Raw genomic sequence first — 20,527 nt, forward strand, 5'->3', positions numbered from 1 at the left:
AAATTACCTGTCTGTGCTGATGTACTTGGACTTAATGCACTTACGCAGCAAACTATTTTCTTTCCCAAGTGTGATAGGGTAGTTTTTAAAACAAAACAAAACCGAAACAGAAGAACTGAACGAGTTTCTTTCAACTGGTTTGAATGTGCCACCTGCTGTCCAAACTGGAGAAATGCCCAGTGATACAATAAGCAACTTGCCTTATCTGAGAGCCGCAATGGCTGTAGAAATCCTAAGATAATGTAGATTCCCATGTCTTTTTAATTATACTCTAGTTATGTAGTTATATTTTACTCCATCCCCAGCATCTCAATCTCCGGTTACAGAAAAACAGACATTTGCCAATTAATTAAAATCATGGTAAATATCAGTAACTGTATCAGGCTGTGATGCATTTTTCATAGATGCAGATTATCCAGTAATAAAATGCGTTCAGGCCGAGCGTGATGGCTGATGCGTGTAATCCCAGCACTTTGGGAGGCCAAGGCAGGAGGATCCCTCGAGCCCAGGAGTTCAAGACCACCCTAGACAACATAGGAAAACTCCATCTCTACAAAAAAGTTGACAGATTAGCCAGGCATGATGGCCCAAGCCTGTAGTCCCAGCTACTCAGGAGGCTGAGGCGGGAGGATTGTTTGAGCCCAGGAGTTCGAGAGTGCAGTGAGCCTTGATTAAACCATTGCACGCCAACCTGAGCAACAGAATGAGACTGTCTAAAACAAAAAAATGCTTTTAGGATTTCACACCCAAAATATTCTTTGCCACTTTAACTTCTGGTGACTTTCAGGTGATGAGAGAAGTCCAGAGCGCTCTGAGCACGGCCGCTGCCGACGACAGCAAGCTTGTACTGCTCAGCGCAGTCGGCAGCGTCTTCTGTTGTGGACTGGACTTTATTTATTTTATACGACGTCTGACAGATGACAGGAAAAGAGAAAGCACTAAAATGGCAGAAGCAATCAGGTATGTAAAAATGATGTTTTTTAAACACTGGTTGGGTGCTTTGTTTTTGGTATACCAATCCTGATAGAATGGGCCTGACCAAGCCTCGAGAATAAAATATTCATCTTCTTCCATGGAGAGACACGAGCAGCCAAATCAATTAAATCATCTGTCTTTTCTGTGGGCTTCCCATAAATTACTACTTGCCCTGGGTAAATAACTGATTTCAAGGTTGGTTTAAACCCAGCAAGTGTTCAGGGAATGTTCTAATGATTAGAGTATATTATCATGTGTAGACAGTATTCCTATTATTTGTGCCATGAGTATGTTCTGTCTTCAATCCTTAAATAAAGATCTCTTCCAAATAATAACTTAGCATTTGCTTGACTCCGAAGTAAATTGTGTAGGCTTTATGATGAGACACTTCCGTAACATCACTTGGAGAGCTTTTTGGGTTTTTGTTTTGTTTTGTTTTGTTTTGTTTTTAAATACAAGTTTAAAATTCCAGCTGGACAGAGAACCAGATAGTAGGGAATAAAAAGCAGAAGTCCTCCTCCTCCTTCCCTCCCCTCAAGGTATCCAACATTCACTGGTGTGTCTTCCCCAACCTTTTTCTGAACATTTTGTTCTCATGTTGTTTAATTTTTTAGACTTATTTTTAAATTCACAAGTAAAAATTGTATATACTTATAGCGTACAACATGATGTATTGAAACACAAATACATTGTGGAATGATTAAATCAAGCTAGTTAATATATGCATTACCTCACATACTTACCATTTTGTGTGTGTGGTGAGAACACTTAAAATCTACTCTCAGCAATTTTCAGGTATAAAATACATTAACTATGGTCACCATGATGTAAAATAGATGTCTTGATCCAAGCATTTTCAAATATTTGTTTCATATATACACACAAATAATATCAATTTAGTTCTGTTGTTGCTTTGCAACTTGCTTTTTTCATGTGACAGTATGACTGAGATGTTTCTGTTTCCTTGGTGGTTGGATTTTCCTCTGCTATATGATAACAGTACAAAAAACTTTCTCTAAAACCATTTAATTCTACTAACAGCATATCCCCTCATTTATCATGCTAATCACTCTATGTATAATTAAAAGTGTCTAATTTTTCAGAGGTGAATTTTATTTGAAATGGATGAAACCTAGTCATCAACCAGAAAGCTGGCTATGCTTCTCTACCCACCTCCCTAAAATGACATATCCCCAGGTGGCCCCCATAAGCCCTTTGTGCTTGCCTTTTTAACTTACAGAGGATGACAAATGAAAGAAATCATAGACTTGCAAAATGGCAATAAAGTAAGTTTGATCTTTTCCAAAATCCCAGATTTCTGGAGGGCTGAAGTTGAACTACTTTTGACAGTTACTAGGCTCCAGCTGAGCACTGCCCTTGGGGCACTGGGCTTTCTAGCACCTAAACCCTTCTGGAGCTTGCACAGCAGGATTGGTGTGGTGGGTGGCGGGGGCTGTTTCTTCTGTGTTGGTGAGTCTGGGGTAGGCAGGGACGTCTTTCTTTGACGGACACCCGAGATGACTCTGATGGGCACTGCCCAAACAGCCCATCACAAGAGTCCTGGAACCCACACCTCTGGGTTGAAGGGGATTGCCTTGGTCTTTCATAACATATTTAATCATGTTCAGAATTACTGTATTTTCTCATATGATGTACACATGTGTTTAAGATGTTATCCCTTAATCTTTTGAAAGTTACCTTTTACAGGCTATCATATGATGCGTGGTTTTTTTTTTTCAGAAGTAGTTTGAAATTTTTTTTTTTTTTTTTTTTTGAGACAGAGTCTGGCTCTGTCACCCAGGCTGGAGTGCAGTGGCCGGATCTCAGCTCACTGCAAGCTCCGCCTCCCGGGTTCACGCCATTCTCCTGCCTCAGCCTCCCGAGTAGCTGGGACTACAGGCGCCGCCACCACGCCCGGCTGGTTTTTTGTATTTTTTAGTAGAGACGGAGTTTCACCGTGTTAGCCAGGATGGTCTCGATCTCCTGACCTCGTGATCCGCCCACCTCAGCCTCCCAAAGTGCTGGGATTACAGGCTTGAGCCACCGCGCCCGGCTGAAATTTTATAGTCTAATCTTATGAAGTATTGTTTCTGATCTCCTAGGGGATTTCATCCCTGTGGTGCACTAGGTGGGACCATCTTGTTCTTCAGTTTAAGATTAAACTGCTTGATCAGTATCATAAATCCTTGGCTGACTCTCAACACCTCTAAGACAGCTTCATTAATATCCATTCAGGGTGAATTCCATGAACTTAGCTTTTATTTTTAAAATACAAACCACCATGCCTCATATGGTCACTTTGTATGTTCTCCATAATGTCCTGCTCAATGTACACATACTACTGTGCTATTTGGTAGCTCTGCAGTAATAAGAAAATCAGATGCGTCAGCCAGTGGCTTGTGGGTCCTGGCTCCATTTTCCCGTGTAGACTTTTCCGTGGCTCCACTCGTGAGCTCTGCTAGTGCCTCGCCGGGTGCAGCTCGCTCCTCCCTCCAGCGTTGAATTCCCTTGGACAGAGGCTGTGGACTTGTGGCGCTGGGATTAGTTAAAATAGAGGAAAGCTAGATCAAGTCAGGTTTAAGTGGAGATCTCCTTTGTTGAACTTTATGTCACTTTAAAAGTCCATTTTCATCAGTTCCCTGCTCACTCCACTCTCCCTACTCCCAACAAAAAGCTGGATTGATATTCTTGTGAAGAGCCAAGTCCTACTTTAGGAAAACTGACTTGTTTCTTCTTCATGTGACTATATTTTTGTCAATGTGAATTTTCCTTAATGTACTCTGGCAAGATAGAAAAATAATTAGTTACACCAAAGTCACTTAACCTTTCCTTTTCTTATTTGCATTTAAATTAATTTTTATATGGATAAAAGCTCTTCCTGTGTATATTTTTCATTTCTCTGGTGTCTTGTCTCATGTTCCTTAAAACTTGGAGGCAAAGGACTTCATTGTAGCAAGTTTCCAAAGGAAAAGCGGGAAACAGGAAGATGAGGTTTCATATTAGGTCACCAGGTATCTAAAGTAGCTAACTTCGTTACGAGGATTGGTGGTTTGCAGTTTGTAGAGTAATTGCAACAAAAATATTCTGCACATTGGTGATTAAAACAAAATTATTTGAAGTTCATTGATAGCATTAGGCTTCTGAAGTCTGCCGGAACCAGTAGCTGCCACGGGGTGTCAAGGACCAGGAGACTTCTCCCCCGAGAAGCGAGGTTTCTTCTTCTCCCACAGAGGGAAACCGGGGGGGCTGCCCAGGCAGTGCCCCAGGGGCAAGAGGGTTTGGGAGAGAACAAAGTGAGCCAGTAAACATGCCCCATGACCCTGACCTGTACCCCATTCAGTCCTTCAAATGAAGGTGCCATTCAAATGAGAGAGACCTCAGCCATGGAAAGGCAGCACACTGGCTGCCCCACTTCAGGTCCCTGCTGCCTCCTTCTCCCCAGACATTCCTTTGACAGTCCCTACATCTTATGTGATTTTCCAACTGTTTGATGTCTCCAAATTAGTAAATGTCCTTTTTTTTTTTTTCGAGACGGAGTCTGGCTCTGTCGCCCAGGCTGGAGTGCAGTGGCCGGATCTCAGCTCACTGCAAGCTCCGCCTCCCAGGTTTACTCCATTCTCCCGCCTCAGCCTCCCGAGTAGCTGGGACTACAGGCGCCTGCCACATCGCCCGGCTAATTTTTTGTATTTTTTAGTAGAGACGGGGTTTCACCGTGTTAGCCAGGATGGTCTCGATCTCCTGACCTCGTGATCCGCCCGTCTCGGCCTCCCAAAGTGCTGGGATTACAGGCTTGAGCCACCGCGCCCGGCCGTAAATGTCCTTTAAAGGAAGAGTTTTGTTTAATTATAAAGTCTTTTTAGACTCATTATATCGCAAATATCAACCTCCTTCCCTGCCATATCCAACAACAGTCTTGAATTCAATTCCAAAGAAACAAATTGAAATTTCATACATTGCGTGGCACACATTTGAGTGTGCATACGTTTTTATGTTAAGTTTAAAATACACTTGGTTGAAGCCCACAGAAGCAAGGGCTACTTGGGAGAGGACTGTCCTGGGCCTGAAGGCAGCCCCTGCCTCGCCTCTGGTGCCTTCTGCCTTGATTTGCAGCTCCCTTGGTTAAGCCTTTACGGTCCTGGGAAGTTCTACTAGGCAGAGAAAGCATTTCTGTAAAGGTTTTCTTTTTTAAAAACAAACCGAGTCTCTGTACCACGTCCATTTCTGGCATCTCAGGACTCACTATTCAGAATGGCCAGTTGCCATTCCCTAAAAAGGGAAGCGGGTCTTTGCTCCGGAGCCTGCTGGTTCGTTCATGCCCCGCCCAGGAAGAGCCGCCAGCTGCAGGTGAAATCACCATTCCAGGCAAAAGTACAAATAAAATTTCAGTCCCAAAAACAAGCCTTCAGCCTATTGAGATCTAAGTTTTGACTTATCAATATCTATTAATATTGTAGAAGCAGATGTTTTTATACAAATATATGGGCAAGGGGGGCAAGGATATATGAAATAATTCCTTTTGCTGTTTCTCTATAGAATTATCCTCTTACCACCTTGATTTTTATCATCCCTTTTATGTTAATTTATCGCCCCATCCGTGGTTTCCAGATGTCAGCCTGGACAACGGCTATCACAGTTTGCCTTCTGTTCCGTGAGGCAGATGAAAGTGGAGCTACTCAGATTTGGAAACAGCTGCTCCCTATCATGGAGACAGTTCAGCAGTTTTACCTTTTCATGAGTCATCAGTCACTGGGCCTAGGAAATGTATTTCCATCTTGTGTCATTGACCCCAAATCCTCAAAAGACAACACAACTGAAATAGCTTCATGTAGTTCTTCTGGGCTTATTTCAAGAGTCTGCTTAAAAGGTTGTCTGACATTCTGTATCATTAAACCCCAGTGTGATCTTTCTGACAAAGCCTCAGGCTCTCTCATTTACAAAGACTTAGTGCAACTCATTCATCTGAATGAGTTAATTCTTGCTCAATGCAAAGATCCCACAAACCTTGGGGCCTAGGCTGAGGTCCAGCCGCTAAACTCTGCAGTTCCTCACCCTCCTGTTCACACACACACACACACACACACCTTCCTCACTTCCCCAACCTGCCCCCTCCAAAAAATATGAGTCATCGTCCATCAGTATCTCAGGGAGTTGAGCGGGGAGCTATCTCAGATGCTGAGTCATGATTTTCAGAGAAGATCTGAACAGATTGCTCTGGTTTTAAATTGTTGAACTGTAGAGAGCATCTAGATTGTTATTTTCAGTATTAAAGATGGGGGTCAGGTTTAGAATCCAGCAAGTGAGAAGCTGTCCTTACTCTGCACTTCTGATCTGGAACTCAGCCTGCACTAAAGGGACTATCTTGTGTTTATTCTTTTCTCTACTGTGTGAAATCATAAGAAACAACCTCTGAGCATAAAATCAGCTTCTAGTATTCGGGGGAAGAAAATGCACATTCCCAAAGTGCTATGACACCAAGCTACCCTACATTGAAAAGCAGCCTACTTTTCCAGCCTGATCTGAAGCAAATCCCAAAATAGCATTGGCTTGATTTATTAAACCTCCATCCTGCTCAAAGGTTGCCCCACGCCTGACCCCCTGTCCTCTGAACTCGTGCTGCAGCCGTCCCCTCCAGCCTGTGGTGGAGCAGGATGTGGGTAAGGCCTGGGCGCTGTGCTGCTTGCTCTTCTTGTTTGCAAGTCTCCTGTCTTGAGCCAGCCTGTGAAACTCTTGTCTCCGTGTCCCCCAGACTGTTCAGTCCACTCGCACATAAATTCAGGAAATAGCAGTTATTGCCAAATAATCAGTGAGCTGTCTGAAATCAGGAGCCAAGGCCAGACCCAGATCCCAGGGTTTTTGTGACCCCTAATCCACTACTATCCACTTAACAGCAGGCAGTCTGAGTATGCCCTGGGCCAGATTTCCTCTGTGACAGCTTCTTGATTGGTCTTATAAAGCCCAGAATATGTACTGGGCTCTGAGGGAGGTCCGGTGTGTCTTGAGGGAGGACGGGTTGGGGAGCAAGATGTGTTGTTTATAGAGCTCGAGAGCCACCTGCAAATGCCAGCGCAGCTCACGGCTGCATGTTACCCTGTGGCCTTCACGTAGGTCCTGTAGCGACAGCCACATGCGTGGGCTGCAGGCTGTCACCAAACCTTTACAACACGTAGTAAATGAGTGTAGGGTCCACAACTGCTGGGGAAGGCCTTAAACAAATCTCAGGTCTTCCTGATTTCCGTAGCGTTTACATCTTGGTAAATTGAATTCCATAATAGACTTTTCCTTTGCTCAAATATGCAATGTTTGGAGTAATTCCCCATTTATGTTTCATTTTAGAAACTTCGTGAATACTTTCATTCAGTTTAAGAAGCCCATCATTGTAGCGGTCAATGGCCCAGCCATCGGGCTAGGAGCATCCATACTGCCTCTCTGTGATGTGGTTTGGGCTAACGAAAAGGCGTGGTTTCAGACACCCTATACTACATTCGGACAGAGTCCAGATGGCTGTTCTACCGTTATGTTTCCCAAGATAATGGGAGGAGCATCTGTGAGTACCTTAAAAAAAAAAAAAAATCATTCTAGAAAGCTTCCTGAAGAAATCTGGTTTGGTTATTGTTTTTCTAAAGCTATACAGTATGTCATTCTGTAGGGACTTTCCATCTTGTAGTTCAGATTTGGGTTCATAGACGTTGACCCTTTTTGCATCATTCCCTAGAAAAGGACTTCATTCATTGAGGAGCCTACCCTACCACTTTGCGTAACTCACACTGATATCTGCTGTTAGTAAATATCCAGTCTGTAACCCAGCCAACAATTTGCAATCGAAAAGTTCTTCACCTGGTAACTTAAAAGCTGCACTTTTAAGAGAAGGCAATTTTAAGAGGGAGCAAAGTTACACAGGATTAGAGGGTTGTCTTCCATCTAATTGTGTGTTTTTATTTCTTCAGCTGTTTAATCCGTTCATTATAGTAGTTTGTGTTTGTATTGTAGCTTGTGATTTATCAAGCAGTTATTCACATCTCATTCCCTAGTCCTTGAAATAGGGCAGGAGGTGGTGTCACAGGTCAGGTTCTCCAGAAGCAGACACTGAGATGAGTTTGGCACATGGAGAATTGGCAGGTAGTCAGTACCTGTGGAAGGGATGGGAAGAAAGCAGGACCGGTCAGAGGAAGAGGTCAGAGTGATACTGTGTCCATCTTCCTTGGGTGTGGGATGCGTGGGAAGCATTGTGCCCTGAACGAGGTGGCTCCCTGCAGCTGAGGGCATCCCTAAAGGCGCCCTGTGGCCATCTGCTAACAGCAGCACCCGTAGCCAGGCAGCCAGGCCTTCCCAGGAGGGATCATGGCAGCACAGTTCCGTGTCCACCAGTTCACCCCAGTGCCATTCAGATCATTCATGCAGCTTTTGGGGGTCAGCTCCTTCAGGTTCCAAGGGGCTTGCTTTCTGGGAGAAACTTGGAGGAAGAAGGTTAGGCAGCAGTAACTTGCAGGCCGGAACCTGAAATGTTTAACCTGGATGTTATAATCAGTGGGTAAAAGCGTGATGAGAAAAAGGATGTTTGGATCCTCTCATTATTTGTAGTGGGAAAAATAGTAACTTTACAGTAGAGAAACCTGGCAGGTACCACCTTGCTGAGTGGTCAGAGTTCACAGAAATGAGACAAAAGCCAACATGAAGCACTGAGGGGAACGCAGCCTTCGTCGCCGCGTGGGATTCCTCCTGAAGGTGCAGCAGCTCAGTGCCGCATCATGACATTCACCGTGAGGATCGTCAGGCCCGGACTGTGGGGCAGTCTGCAGACACCGCGCAGCGCTCCTCCAAAGCGCCAAGGTCAGAAAAGATGTGGAAAGACTGAGGAACCGTCTCAGACTGGAGGAGACCAAGGGGACATGACAGCTCAGAACATCAGGGACCCTGGATGGGCTCCTGGGCCAGCGAAAGGACAAGAGTGGGAGGGCTGGTGAAATTCACATCGTGTTTGTAGTTGAGTGAATAGCACATTGTCAGCGGCTTTGGTCATCCTAAGATGTTATGTGACGTTTTAACCCAGGGAGAGCTGCGTGAAGGTTTATGGGAACTCTGTACTACTTTTGTCATTTTTCCTGCATCTAAACGTTCTCGAAAACCAGAACATTTAAAATTAAGGAATGCAAGAGAGGAGGAGGAAGATGGGTAGGCCAGACCGTGGCCCCCAGTGCCGCACTGGTCTCAGAGCTGCCCTGCTCCTCACCTTCTCACTCCCCAGGCTAGTTCCCCTCACCCGCAGCTCCCACCTCTGCTGGCCTCAGCAGCCGCCCTAATACTAAAACACTCACCCCCGAGGGGTCTGTGGCTGCTCGCTGTGTCCGGCTCACAGTCGCTGCACTTGTCCACTTAACTGCTATAGTTGGTCAGGGGAGGAGCAAGCGGCGCCGGCCTCCATCCCACTTCCCAGGCCACGTGTCCTTCCATATAAAGGTCTTTGTACTGTATGTGCTACAGATCAGAAGATGCTGCCCACCATCACGGAGCGATCTCCAAACTGGCACCTCTCAGGCCATGCCAGGGCCGTACCAGGCTGGTGGCTGCAGCAGGTGCCGTATGTGACTTAGCCACAGGACTCTGGGGACCTGCCCCCTGACATGGTATTTGCTGTGAGGATGGTGGTCACACGCAGCACCCTGAGGCACCCCATGCTGGTGTACTAGACCTTCCATGGCCACAGAGAGTGGTGCTGCCTGAGGATCTGCATGTGGGACAGGCAGACCCAGACCCAGAGGGTGCGCCCACGCCTGTTGGAGCCGTCAGCCTGCTGCCCAGCGCCCACGGGCGGGCCTCCCTGGGAATGGTGCCTTGAGGGCCGCTCACATCGGCATCTCCTGCTGGAAGGCTGGACGCTCAGTAGCAACAGTGGCTGCATCAGCTTTTGATAAATCAGAGATTGTGCTGTTGGGGCCCCTCTTGCCAGCCCTGGGTGGCCAGCGGCCACCAGCTGTCTCTCCAAGCTGTTCAGTGCCCACTCCATGGCGGATGCTCTCAGGTGGACAATGTGAGACAGCAGCCTGCACACTTCCCATTCCTCCACCCACCACACACCTCTGTCCAGGACACCCACCCCTGCTGGGGGCTAGTGTTACTCTAACCTTGATCCACTTTTCCTCCTCACCACGGGTGACCAGGCGCATCTGCCACTGGGGGCATTTTCCGCACCACGTTCTCTTCCAGGCCTGCTGGATGAGGCTCTGGTGAAGTTGCTGTCCCCTCTTTGGCTTGCCGACCCACCCACAGGCCACCCTCGGTCACAGGGAGTCTCCCATGGCTGTAGGTGTCAGCTGAGGCAGGGCGTGGGTACACAAGGGTCTGGGGGTGATGCAGGGGGTCTAGGCTGCCGGCCCATGCCCTCCGGAGCTTGCCAAGCCCAGCTGTGCATCCGCCGCAGGCCCTGTCTGACCTTGGACCTGTGGGGTTGATGGAAGTCAGCTCGTGCCGGCCACTTCCCACGTGTGGTCATATGGGGTCCCGTGATCAGGCGCTCTGCCTCTCCCAGTCCCAGTCAGCGCTCCAGGCTCGCCCTTCCGTGCTGTGGATGGCCCCACCGACTGTGCTGCCCTCCTCCCTCTGGCACTGACCACAGGCTCCATATGCATCTTGTCCCACCCCTCCCTACTCAGCCCTGGCCTTTCAGCCTCACTCAGCAGGACCCCCACCTCCCTCATGCTTCCAGTAGCCATCCCAGCAGCCGGGTCAGACCATCTCCTGGGAACCTCCCGGGGTAAATCAGCATCCCAGGAGTTGGTCCTTCATCAGTGAACCCTCCCGTCCTACTTGTGGTTGGGCTCCAGGTTGGGCGCCCTGAGAATCCAGACCCTCGTGTCATCTCACAGCTCCCATCGGCACCCTTGGCTGGGCTGTGCAGCCCCTTTCAGGGAAGAGGCGAGTTACAGGCCTGATGCCAGGAGAGGGGATGGGGCAGGTTTTGAGGGGGCCAGTGTGCCTTGCTGAGAGATGTTTGCCTTACCTTCTAGCAAGGTGGGCTTGCATGTTCTAATAGGGATGGGTGGGCCATGTCCGTAGGCTCAGGGGTTCAGAGGAAGCTGGAGTTCAAAGTTGGGGGCATTCACCAAAAGCACCCATTGCAAGTTCTAGGTACCTCCCCACCCCTCGCAAGCTGACAGACCTTCCTCCAGTGGCTGATGAATCTGGGTAGAGCTTGACCACTCCTGCTGACAAGTCCAGGGGGCAGAGCCAAGTCTCAGCCCTCCCTGCCTCTTGCTACTGGCTGCCCCTCTGCTTGCGCCCATGGTGACAGGCAGTCCCTGTCCCTCAGGTGTTAGCACGCGGACGGCCCCCTGTGCCGGGTACTGTGGCTTCTCCCCCTGGCCTGTTGGGGTGGTCCTCATTGCCAGATGGGGAGCCGTGCCGTTTCTGAATCCCTCTTCTCACCCTCGCTTTGTCCACCCGCCCGTCGCAAGATGGTTTCTCTGGAAGCTAAGATGGATTTGGGAAGCAGGGTCTGGTAGATTAGGTGCCAGCGTCCCTGGAAGGGCAGAAAGGAAGCAGGATTGGGCAGAGCTGACTGACAGGGAGCTCTGGAACCGTGTGGCCTCATGGCGGTTCCGGGTGCCCCACTGCAGTTGGCCGTGGGGTCGGCGGCCCTGGGAAGAGCAGTCCATGGGGGAGGCCCTGAGCTCTCTGTTGCCTGCTGACAGCATTTCCCACAGCAGGCAGCTTGCTGCGGTGGGGACGCGGGTGGCTTCTCGAGTCGTTTGCTTTGTCCTTTACACCGTGCTGCACGCACCGGACACCTCCAGACTCCCGTGGTAAAGAGTCACGATCAGTAAAATGAGTTCCTCATGGCGATTACTGTAAACCACGCTGTGTCCTGCCAGTTACCCTGTCCCAGCAAGAAAGAATCCTCATCCTCCAGAACATCCCGTGAAGCTCATTTTGAGTTATTTATCCTAAGGAGGTTGAGATCTGGGGTTCTGACCCCTCCCAGTGTATGATCTACGTAGATGTGTGGTGTCGGTGCAAAGGTGAGGCAAATACCAAACCAGCTTGATGTTCAGACACATTTTGGCAGTGGAGCCCTGGGGCTGAATACTGCTCAGGGGCAGAGGTCTTAGAGCTCACCATGCCCAGAAAGGGCCGTGAGGCTTGAAGTCCTTACAGAACGAATGCCTGCCCTCTGGTGAGCCTGTTTCTCCCCACTCTACAAGCCTTGACAGATCTTTACTTTTCACTTCCCCTTGAAATGTACTGGTGCCTCTTGAGCTGCTGTTTTCAACTGGGCGATTTTCACCCCCCAACCTCACCCCGGGGGGACACATCTGGGGGGCAATGTCTGGAGACAACTTGGTTGTCACACATGAGATGGCCATTAGCAGAGGCTGGGGTACTGCTCAGCACCCTCCATGGCACATGGGACAACCCTGCTCAGCACCCTGCATGTAGCACACAGGACAGCCCCCACACCCAACAACAGGCCAGCCCAGAATGCCCCTAGTGTCCAGGGGGAGAAAGCCTGCTCTAACTCCAGGGCGAAGAGCCCGCATTTCACTCAGCGTTGAGTTCTGCACTTTCTGAGCAGAGTATTTGACGAAGCCTGTCTACAGAAAGTGAATAAACGCTGTTCATATGACTTGTGTTGTGACAATCTTGTTGGAAGTGACTATGTAAATGATGCCGTTCCTTTCATGAGCCTTCAGTGTATTTCAGCTTTCAGCAGCCTGAGTTAAGACTGGGACAAGTGTGGTTTTCCCCACTTTGCATGTGCAGAGCTCTGCCAGGAGGATACGCTAAAGGAATCACATTATCAAGATAAAAAGAACATGCAAATCATGCAGGCCCTGCGGCCTCTCCTTTCTCACAGTGTCTACTGCAGGCCCTCAGCTGTAGGCGCGGCTGTGTAAATCCGCCGAGGAGTCTCTTCTAGTTTAGCCTTCCTAGTGCCCAGTAGACATTCATGGAGTGCACAGAGGATGGCACAGTCCGACGCCCACAGGCTTCCACGTGGAAAGCTTGCACCTCTCGGGCCTGCTGAGGTGTGAAGCTGGAGAATGCCCAGCAAGTACCTGAGGGCCTACCCCAAGCTTGTACCTTGAGAGCCGCCTCTTAGGGACTTCACAGACTGGCCTGAGGGAGCAGGTGGTAAAACCTCTGCCACAGCCGTCCCCATAAGGCTGAAGATTCCTGGATCCCCTGTGCTCATACTGGGCCAGTTTCCTCGCCACCCCTTCTACTGTACTCTGGCTGAACTAAAAAGACATCTCTATTTAACTTTCGTCTGGCATTTCCCATTTCTCTGGATGGTTACACGATAGCTTTTTTTAAATAATTGGACACCGTTGACCACATCGTGGGGTGATGTAGGTTGTCTACAGGGAGTCCCTGTGCACTCGGCCATCTCAGATCAACGTGCTAGCTGGTCAGGTTCCCACTGACCGCGTCTATGTGAATCTGTTATTCGGGTAGAAGTTTAAATCCTCTCATTTTAGAACTACTGAAAATAGTGTGTTTATATAAGAATATGCTCACGCAAATTGAGTAGATTTAATCCTCTAATGCAGATCTTACCGAGGGAGACTGAGTAGATTTAATGCTATGATACAAATCTTACCGAGGGAGACTGAGTAGATTTAATGCTATGATACAAATCTTACTGAGGGAGATCTGTTGTTGTTTTCTTGGGTGACTTGTTCCAACCAACTCACTGGCCATGTTTAAGGAGAAAGCATTAGCGACCTAGCGTCGGCCCTGTCATTTTTGCTCTTGAGTAAATTGAGAGATGCCCTTGGTTGTCCTGCACATCCAGCCACCTGGAGTGGAGAACACCAAAGGTAGGGGTAGGGAAAGGATCTCCGGGGATGAGCAGGCACGGAGCCTGCGGGGCTGGGGAGGAAGACCGGCTGCAGTCAGTGAGTGCTGAGCAGAGAGAAGGGCTGTTCTGGCTGGCGTCAGGCCCAGGAGAGTCAAGAAGGGGATGAAAGGGAGACACACAGGGAAGAGAACAGTAGTGGGGCTGTAAATTGACCTCCAGGTAGCAGGAAATAAAGTTGGAAGAACTGACTGGGACAGACAGCCAGGGCCCTGCAGGAAGGGCTGGAGAGGAAACCTGAGGACACCTGCCCTTCGTGATCCAGCCAGGCACCAGGCCTGGCGGGGTCACTTGCCTCTGCTGCCCAAGTTAAGGCTCTGCTAAGCTGGTCCTGAGAACATACTTCATGCTTCAGGCATTTGGCTGTAGTGTCCTCACTCTATGCTGAGAATGAAAGAAACACAGTCTGTGAAAGGAAAACCCCGACAGCACAGAGCACTTCCTGTGGCGGCAGCACGGAGCACTTCCTGTGGCGGCAGCATGCCGGGAGTCCCGCTCCCTTTCCTGCTGGGATTGGGTCTGCCGTTAGAAGAACTGTCAGAACCACTAACAGTGAAGTCAGGTCACATTTCTAAATCCATTGTTTATGGACCGTCTTTTCACTGAGAAGAAGCTGCTCAGTTCAGGGGTTCCTAGAACTTCTCCAGACTCTTCAGAAACTCATGCCTTTGTCCAAGCTGTAGCTCCAATGACAGACTCCAGTTTGGGTGATCATTAAGAACCTTGCAAACCCTTGGGAGGAGCCTGTCCCCAGCCCTGTTTCCCAGCGTCTGCCTGCATGGGAGGGGCAGTGAGTCAGCCACCTGTTTGCTTTGCCACCTCTGCCTGTGTGTTCTCCAAGCTGTGGGTTTCACATGCAGTAAACGGCATCAAGACATTGACAACAGGTGTATGGGCAGTCTTACACTATCTCAGCGACTTCAGGGCCTTTTCTCTCTTTAGTGATTTTGCCTCTTTTGGAAATGGAAGCCACTGACCGAAATTGTGTTTTACCAGAGGCCCAGCAGCTCCTAGTCAAGGCTTTGCGACCATCAGAGTTGTTAGGAAGGTTAACCAGGCAAGATAAACGGCAGACCAAAAACTGTCCCATCAGACCAGTGTGGAGTTTCTTTATCAGACATGTATGCGCCCCTTCCCGCCTCATCTTGGCATCTGCGAGCCTGTCATCAGAGTGATGTAAAATCCATACATGTTGTGCTGAAACCTTAAAAGTGATCTAGTTAAGTGTCATGTATTAAAAAATAAAGTGATCTAGAATCCAGGACAAGGTTAAAATTAATTTCATATATACACATACATCTATATTTTTAAAGGAAAACTAATGTTAGCTTTCTCCATTGAGCCATGTGAGGTAACTATAGCCAGCCCCTCTCAAGCAGATTATGGTAATTATTTGACACATTCAAGCCCTGGATAGTTCTGTCTTTTCATATCCAAGCGATGCAAGGCAGCCTCCAAGGTACACTCTAGCAGAAACAGTCACTTCCATTAGAGTATTTTTTGTGTATATTAAAAACAAGTCACCATTGGCCTCCCAGATAAAGAAAAACATTTGGTAGGAGTTCTATGCCTGGTTCAAATCCTTAAAATTATAAATTGCCTAACTTTGCATATGCTGATTTTCCCGGGATGGTTTTGTGTGTTAAAAGAGCTCCCACATGGGAAGGGCCGGCATTAGGGGGAGGAAGGGCAGATGGAGGAGAGGAAGTTATACCAGTCACTTTTCAAATGAATGGCAAAAAGACCTTTTCTATTTTAGATTTCTTTACTGAGTCCCTGTAATTCTGTAGTAGGTTGTAAGATGACTTTTTTGCATTCCTTTTTAAGAAAAAAATAAGCCCAGTATATTACTTTTCCACCTGCCCAGTGGACAGCACCTTGCACAGGGTCTGTTCCCAGCGGCCACTGAAGGATGTGCCGCCTTTTCCCCACGGGGAGGTGTTTGTGAACGTCTCTCTTTGGTGTGGATGTTAAGGGATGGGTCTTCCCCGCCCACCTCCCACTGCAATTCATATTACATCCACTCTTCTTCCTTACAGGCAAACGAGATGCTGCTCAGTGGGCGGAAGCTGACGGCGCAGGAGGCGTGTGGCAAGGGCCTGGTCTCCCAGGTGTTTTGGCCCGGGACGTTCACTCAGGAAGTGATGGTTCGCATTAAGGAGCTTGCCTCGTGCAATCCAGTTGTATGTCTACTTGCTTCTGTTACACATGTAACTTTTTAAAAAATAGAACCTTTTCCCTCAGAGAACTCGCACATTTGCGATTATTCCTAAGTCCTTCACATTTGTCCTCAGCAGAGCACCTTCCCGTGAAGTCCTGCCAGAAGCTACTGCTGCCACCACTGCCCCCATGCACACCTTGCCTTCCCTTTGCAAATACCCAGGAACCACAGAAATGAACTTCAGTCTGAAATGTCAGCAAGTTAGCAAATGTCCTGTGAAAATCGCCAACTAACATGGACCTAACTCTTTCCTGGGTCCAGAGCCTCAGCCACAGTATTAGCTTCTCCCCGCTTTCCCTCAGTGGGCCTAAGTTGTTTTTGCTGTTGTTGTTGTTGTTGTTGTTTGTGAGATGGAGTCTCGCTCTGTCACTCAGGCTTGAGTGCAGCGGTGTAATCCTGGCTCATTGCAGCCTCAACCTCCCGGGTTCAAGTGATGCTCGTGCCTCAGCCTCCCTAGTAGCTGGGACTACAGGCTTGTGACACCACGCCTGGGTTATTTTATATTTTCATTGGAGACGGAGTCTCACCATGTTGGCTAGGCTGGTCTCGAACTCCTGAGACCTCAAGTTGATCCACCCACCTCAGCCTCCCAAAGTGCTGGGATTACAGGCATGAGCCACTGTGCCTGGCCTCCTAAACTTTTGTTTCATAAATGTGCTGAATAGGCCAGGCACAGTGGCTCACGCCTGAAATCCCAGCACTTTGGGAGGCCAAAGAGGGCAGATCACTTGAGGTCAGGAGTTGGAGACCAGCCTGACCAACGTGGCAAAACCGCATCTGTACTAAAAATCCAAAAGTTGGCCAGGCTCGGTGGTGCGTGCCTGTAATCCCAACTACTCGAAAGGCTGAGGCAGGAGAATCGCTTGAACCCGGGAGGCGGAGGTTGCAGTGAGCGGAGATCGTGCCACTGCACTCCAGCCTGGGCAACAAAGCAAGACTCTGTGTCAAAAAAAAAAAAAAAAATACAAATAAATTGTTTTCTTAAATGTGTTTCTAACAAAATTGCATTTGGCTAATTATAAGATATGAAATGTTTAATATTAACTGACACGACTCCCATCTAAACTGTCCCAGGCAGACAAGCAACCCTCATTATGAAAATTACATTTTGTTTAGAAATATTCCCTCAACAGGCATCCTCAGAGCTTTCTGGGCATCAGCAGAGCAGACGTCCAGTTCGGGGATCCACGCCAGTGTGCGGCAGTATGCAGCACAGGCTGGATGCCAACAGCCCAGCTCTCCTTTGAAATGAGCCATTTTGAAGTTAAGAATGTACCCAGTGCCTAGTGTGAAATGTGCTTAATAAATATATTAGGCCTCACATATTGTGAGAAAATGTCTGGTAAACTTTTGAACAGGTGATTGTTGGAATAGGACGATTGCCTCCATAAATGTGGAGGCGCAAGGGACCCGTGTCTGCCCGCATGCACCCTGCTAACTAGGTCTTGTTTTCCGGTGCAGGTGCTTGAGGAATCCAAAGCCCTTGTGCGCTGCAACATGAAGATGGAGCTGGAGCAGGCCAACGAGAGGGAGTGTGAGGTGCTGAAGAAAATCTGGGGCTCGGCCCAGGGGATGGACTCCATGTTAAAGTACTTGCAGAGGAAGATCGATGAGTTCTGAGTGTCGGGCTGCCCACTGGCGACACCGGGATCGGGCTGAGCAGAACGTCACTGGCTCCAGTTGCCCTGATCCATTCTCACAGCCTGAGAGAAGCTCACCCGTAGCTTACGCTTGGAAGCAGGACTGGGAACATCCACGCTATTTATTATCAAGGAGTTTTAAAGTACTGTAACCTTAAAATAAATAACTACAAAGCTTCTTTGTCCAAACGTCATTATTTTATACTTAGATACACGCAAGTGTAAAAGTATAAAGATGGGCACTAGACTGCTCTTAGAAGCTCTAATTTGTGTTCTCTTTGGCTAGTACTGTATAAAAACAGAATTGTGTTTTATTGGTTTTGGATGACAGAAAAGTCTGGAATAATGTTTGTTTTCCTCATTTCTTCCTTCTAGAACACAGAATCTACAGGGGTATTAGCCAGCCTCACCTGCCCTGCCCCACGTAGAGACACAGTGATCTGAGGCGTTGGCTTTTTCTCTAAGAAGGTACAGATACCTCAGATTCGGGAAACTCGAAATCAAAAGACTTAGCTTCTAGGATAAATACTTCGGATGAAAAATCCACTGAGAAGCTTACCCCCAAACCAGACATGTGCTTAGGATTCAGGCTGAGATACCAGTTGGTTTCCACTTCTTTTTTAAATATGTCCAGTTCTGACCCAGTTAACATGAAGAAACCACTGTCTCTAGAAGAAAGCTTGTTTTGCAGTATTAGTGAATCACTGAATAGCTTAAGTATGACTAAGTTATAAGTTAGTCTTTAGTGGGTTTTAAATAGTTTTTCTGACCCTTCTGAAAAATAACTACATAAGTGCTTCTTGTTGCTGGGTGAGAAATACCACTTCATAGACAGTTCTGGTTTTCTATTTGCAGATATGATTGATGTATGACACCAAAATAAAATATTTTTATGTTTATAAAATGTAATTTTTAGGTTCACTTAGAATATATTTTATTTAATAAGTTAAAATTCTTTGGGCACACTATTAAATGCAAAAACTCCTTTCAAAACAAAAAAGAACTACCTTATATTCAACATTTAATGTTCTTGGTCTCTGCTTTTACGTCTATACAGTATACTGAGTTCAGTATGGTGTCCAAGAGTGCCCTGTGTGGACAGACACGTGCACTCCTTCCAGGAGTGGGTACTGATTCCAGACTCCAGACGCCTAGTATTAGTTAGGCTTCTGAGCTTGCAATCATATTGAATGTATGAAGAGCGAAATAAAATCAAATTCTTATTTTTGTACAGTTTTGAAGTTTATACTTAGAACTGACCACCTCCCCGGCCACGTGGAGAGCTGTACAGTGTGTAAATCTGCCTTTATCTTGGATTGATTAGTACAGTATTTTTGCATCTGTGGGACCTACCTTTTCGTTCAGTAGTTTGAACTATATATAAACTGTACAATCTGTAAAGTTTTTATAGAATAAATATTCAGCTGTGAAAACTGGTTAAATAAAACTAATATTTCTTAACACATTTGAAATGTTTCTCTGATTCTTGTGAGGTTTCTCCTGAGATGTTTTCTTTCTGTGTGTGTGTGTGAAATAACGTATGTGTGTGTGTGAAATATACATGTGTGTGTAAAGCATCTGTACAGTTTAATGGAATGAAACCCTGCATGCTATCACCTGGGCAGGACCTAAAATTTGACCAGTATCCTGCCTGGTCACCTTCATCCAGGTGACCGTTTCCTGAATTTGTGTCCATCATCCACTTCTCCTTCAAAGAACTTATTCCTAAAATAAATTACTTTTAGTTCTACATATTTTTAACCTTTGTATCACAAAAAAGCTTCTGTGACTGACTTCATTCAGTGTCAACATTTTCTCTTACATAGACTTGTAACTTACCCCTCTTCTACCCAAACCTGTCATGTGGCTATTTTCACTCCTGTTTTGCAGATGAGGAACCTGAAGAATTAAACACGTGCCCAAGGTCACGTAGGTAATTTGATCAGGAGTAGCACCAAGCTTTTACCCAAGGTCGATGTGGCAAAGCACATATTCTGACAAAGACACCAAGATGTCAGTGTTGTAGAATTTACAAATAGGGAGCCAAGTAAAATCTCCATCATCCGAGACTTTGCATCCTCTGGACCTTGTGAGCCACCTCCCATTTTTCTGAAGCAAATCTTCCACCTTTCAACTTCTTGCACAAGAACTGAGCCCAACTAGAAGTAGCACTGGTGACAGCAGTGAAGTTCTGTTTTGTGCCCCGTGTGGGTGAGGAGGAAGGCAAATGTGACTGCTCAGATGGGTGCAAGTCTCGGTCCACCTTTAGAGGAGAATTTGACAGTAACTCAAATATAAAAAACCCGGACCCAGCAACTCCATCTATAAGGATTCATCTTAAGGAACGAGTGGTAGGAAAGGTAGGAAATAGGACAATAAAGATAGTATGCAGTTAAGTTCATCTCAGGATTGTTCCCCGACAGTGAAGCATTGGAAACTACATTCATGTTCATCAGTAGGGTTTTGGTTAAATAATTGTGCACCACCATCACAGTGGAATACACATTTATTGAAAAAGAATGTTGATGAAATCTTAGGTTTAAAAAAAAAAAACTATGCTTTAAAAAACTTTTCAGGATATGCATGAAAATATATTATCTTGTATATATATCAAGTTCTCTCCTCTAGAGCTTCCTAGCTCCTCGGCTTAAGACTGCTCAGCCCCTCAAAGCCAAAGTCGGGAGCCTGTTACCTCTGAGATCCAGAGACAGGCACAACACCCAGGCGGCCTTGCTTCCTCAACCATGAGGGTAACAGTGACGGTGGCACTTACACTGCAGTGTAGACCAGGCTCGCTTCAAGACACTTGTCCACTTGCTCATTCAGGTTTTTGAGATT

General features: G+C 47.2%; 1 protein-coding gene across 4 annotated transcripts in view; it reads left to right on the forward strand.

Annotated features, from left to right (window-relative positions):
* Positions 1-19,157, forward strand: part of CDYL (chromodomain protein, Y-like) — a 260,878-nt gene extending 241,721 nt beyond the window's left edge. For 3 of the 4 annotated variants that reach the window (XM_011962628.1, XM_011962627.1, XM_011962629.1), the window contains 4 exons: positions 788-960; positions 7,309-7,519; positions 15,868-16,011; positions 17,511-19,154. In XM_011962628.1, coding sequence (XP_011818018.1) covers positions 788-960; positions 7,309-7,519; positions 15,868-16,011; positions 17,511-17,669 — 687 coding nt within the window. In that variant the 3' untranslated portion in view covers positions 17,670-19,154. Of the gene's footprint in view, positions 1-787; positions 961-7,308; positions 7,520-15,867; positions 16,012-17,510 lie in introns of all 4 variants that reach the window. The other variant, XM_011962630.1, reaches the window with a different exon arrangement.
* Positions 19,158-20,527: the final 1,370 nt, after the last annotated feature.

The sequence above is a fragment of the Colobus angolensis genome, unplaced genomic scaffold, assembly GCF_000951035.1.
Source record: "Colobus angolensis palliatus isolate OR3802 unplaced genomic scaffold, Cang.pa_1.0 Scaffold6, whole genome shotgun sequence".
NCBI classification, from domain to species: domain Eukaryota; kingdom Metazoa; phylum Chordata; class Mammalia; order Primates; family Cercopithecidae; genus Colobus; species Colobus angolensis.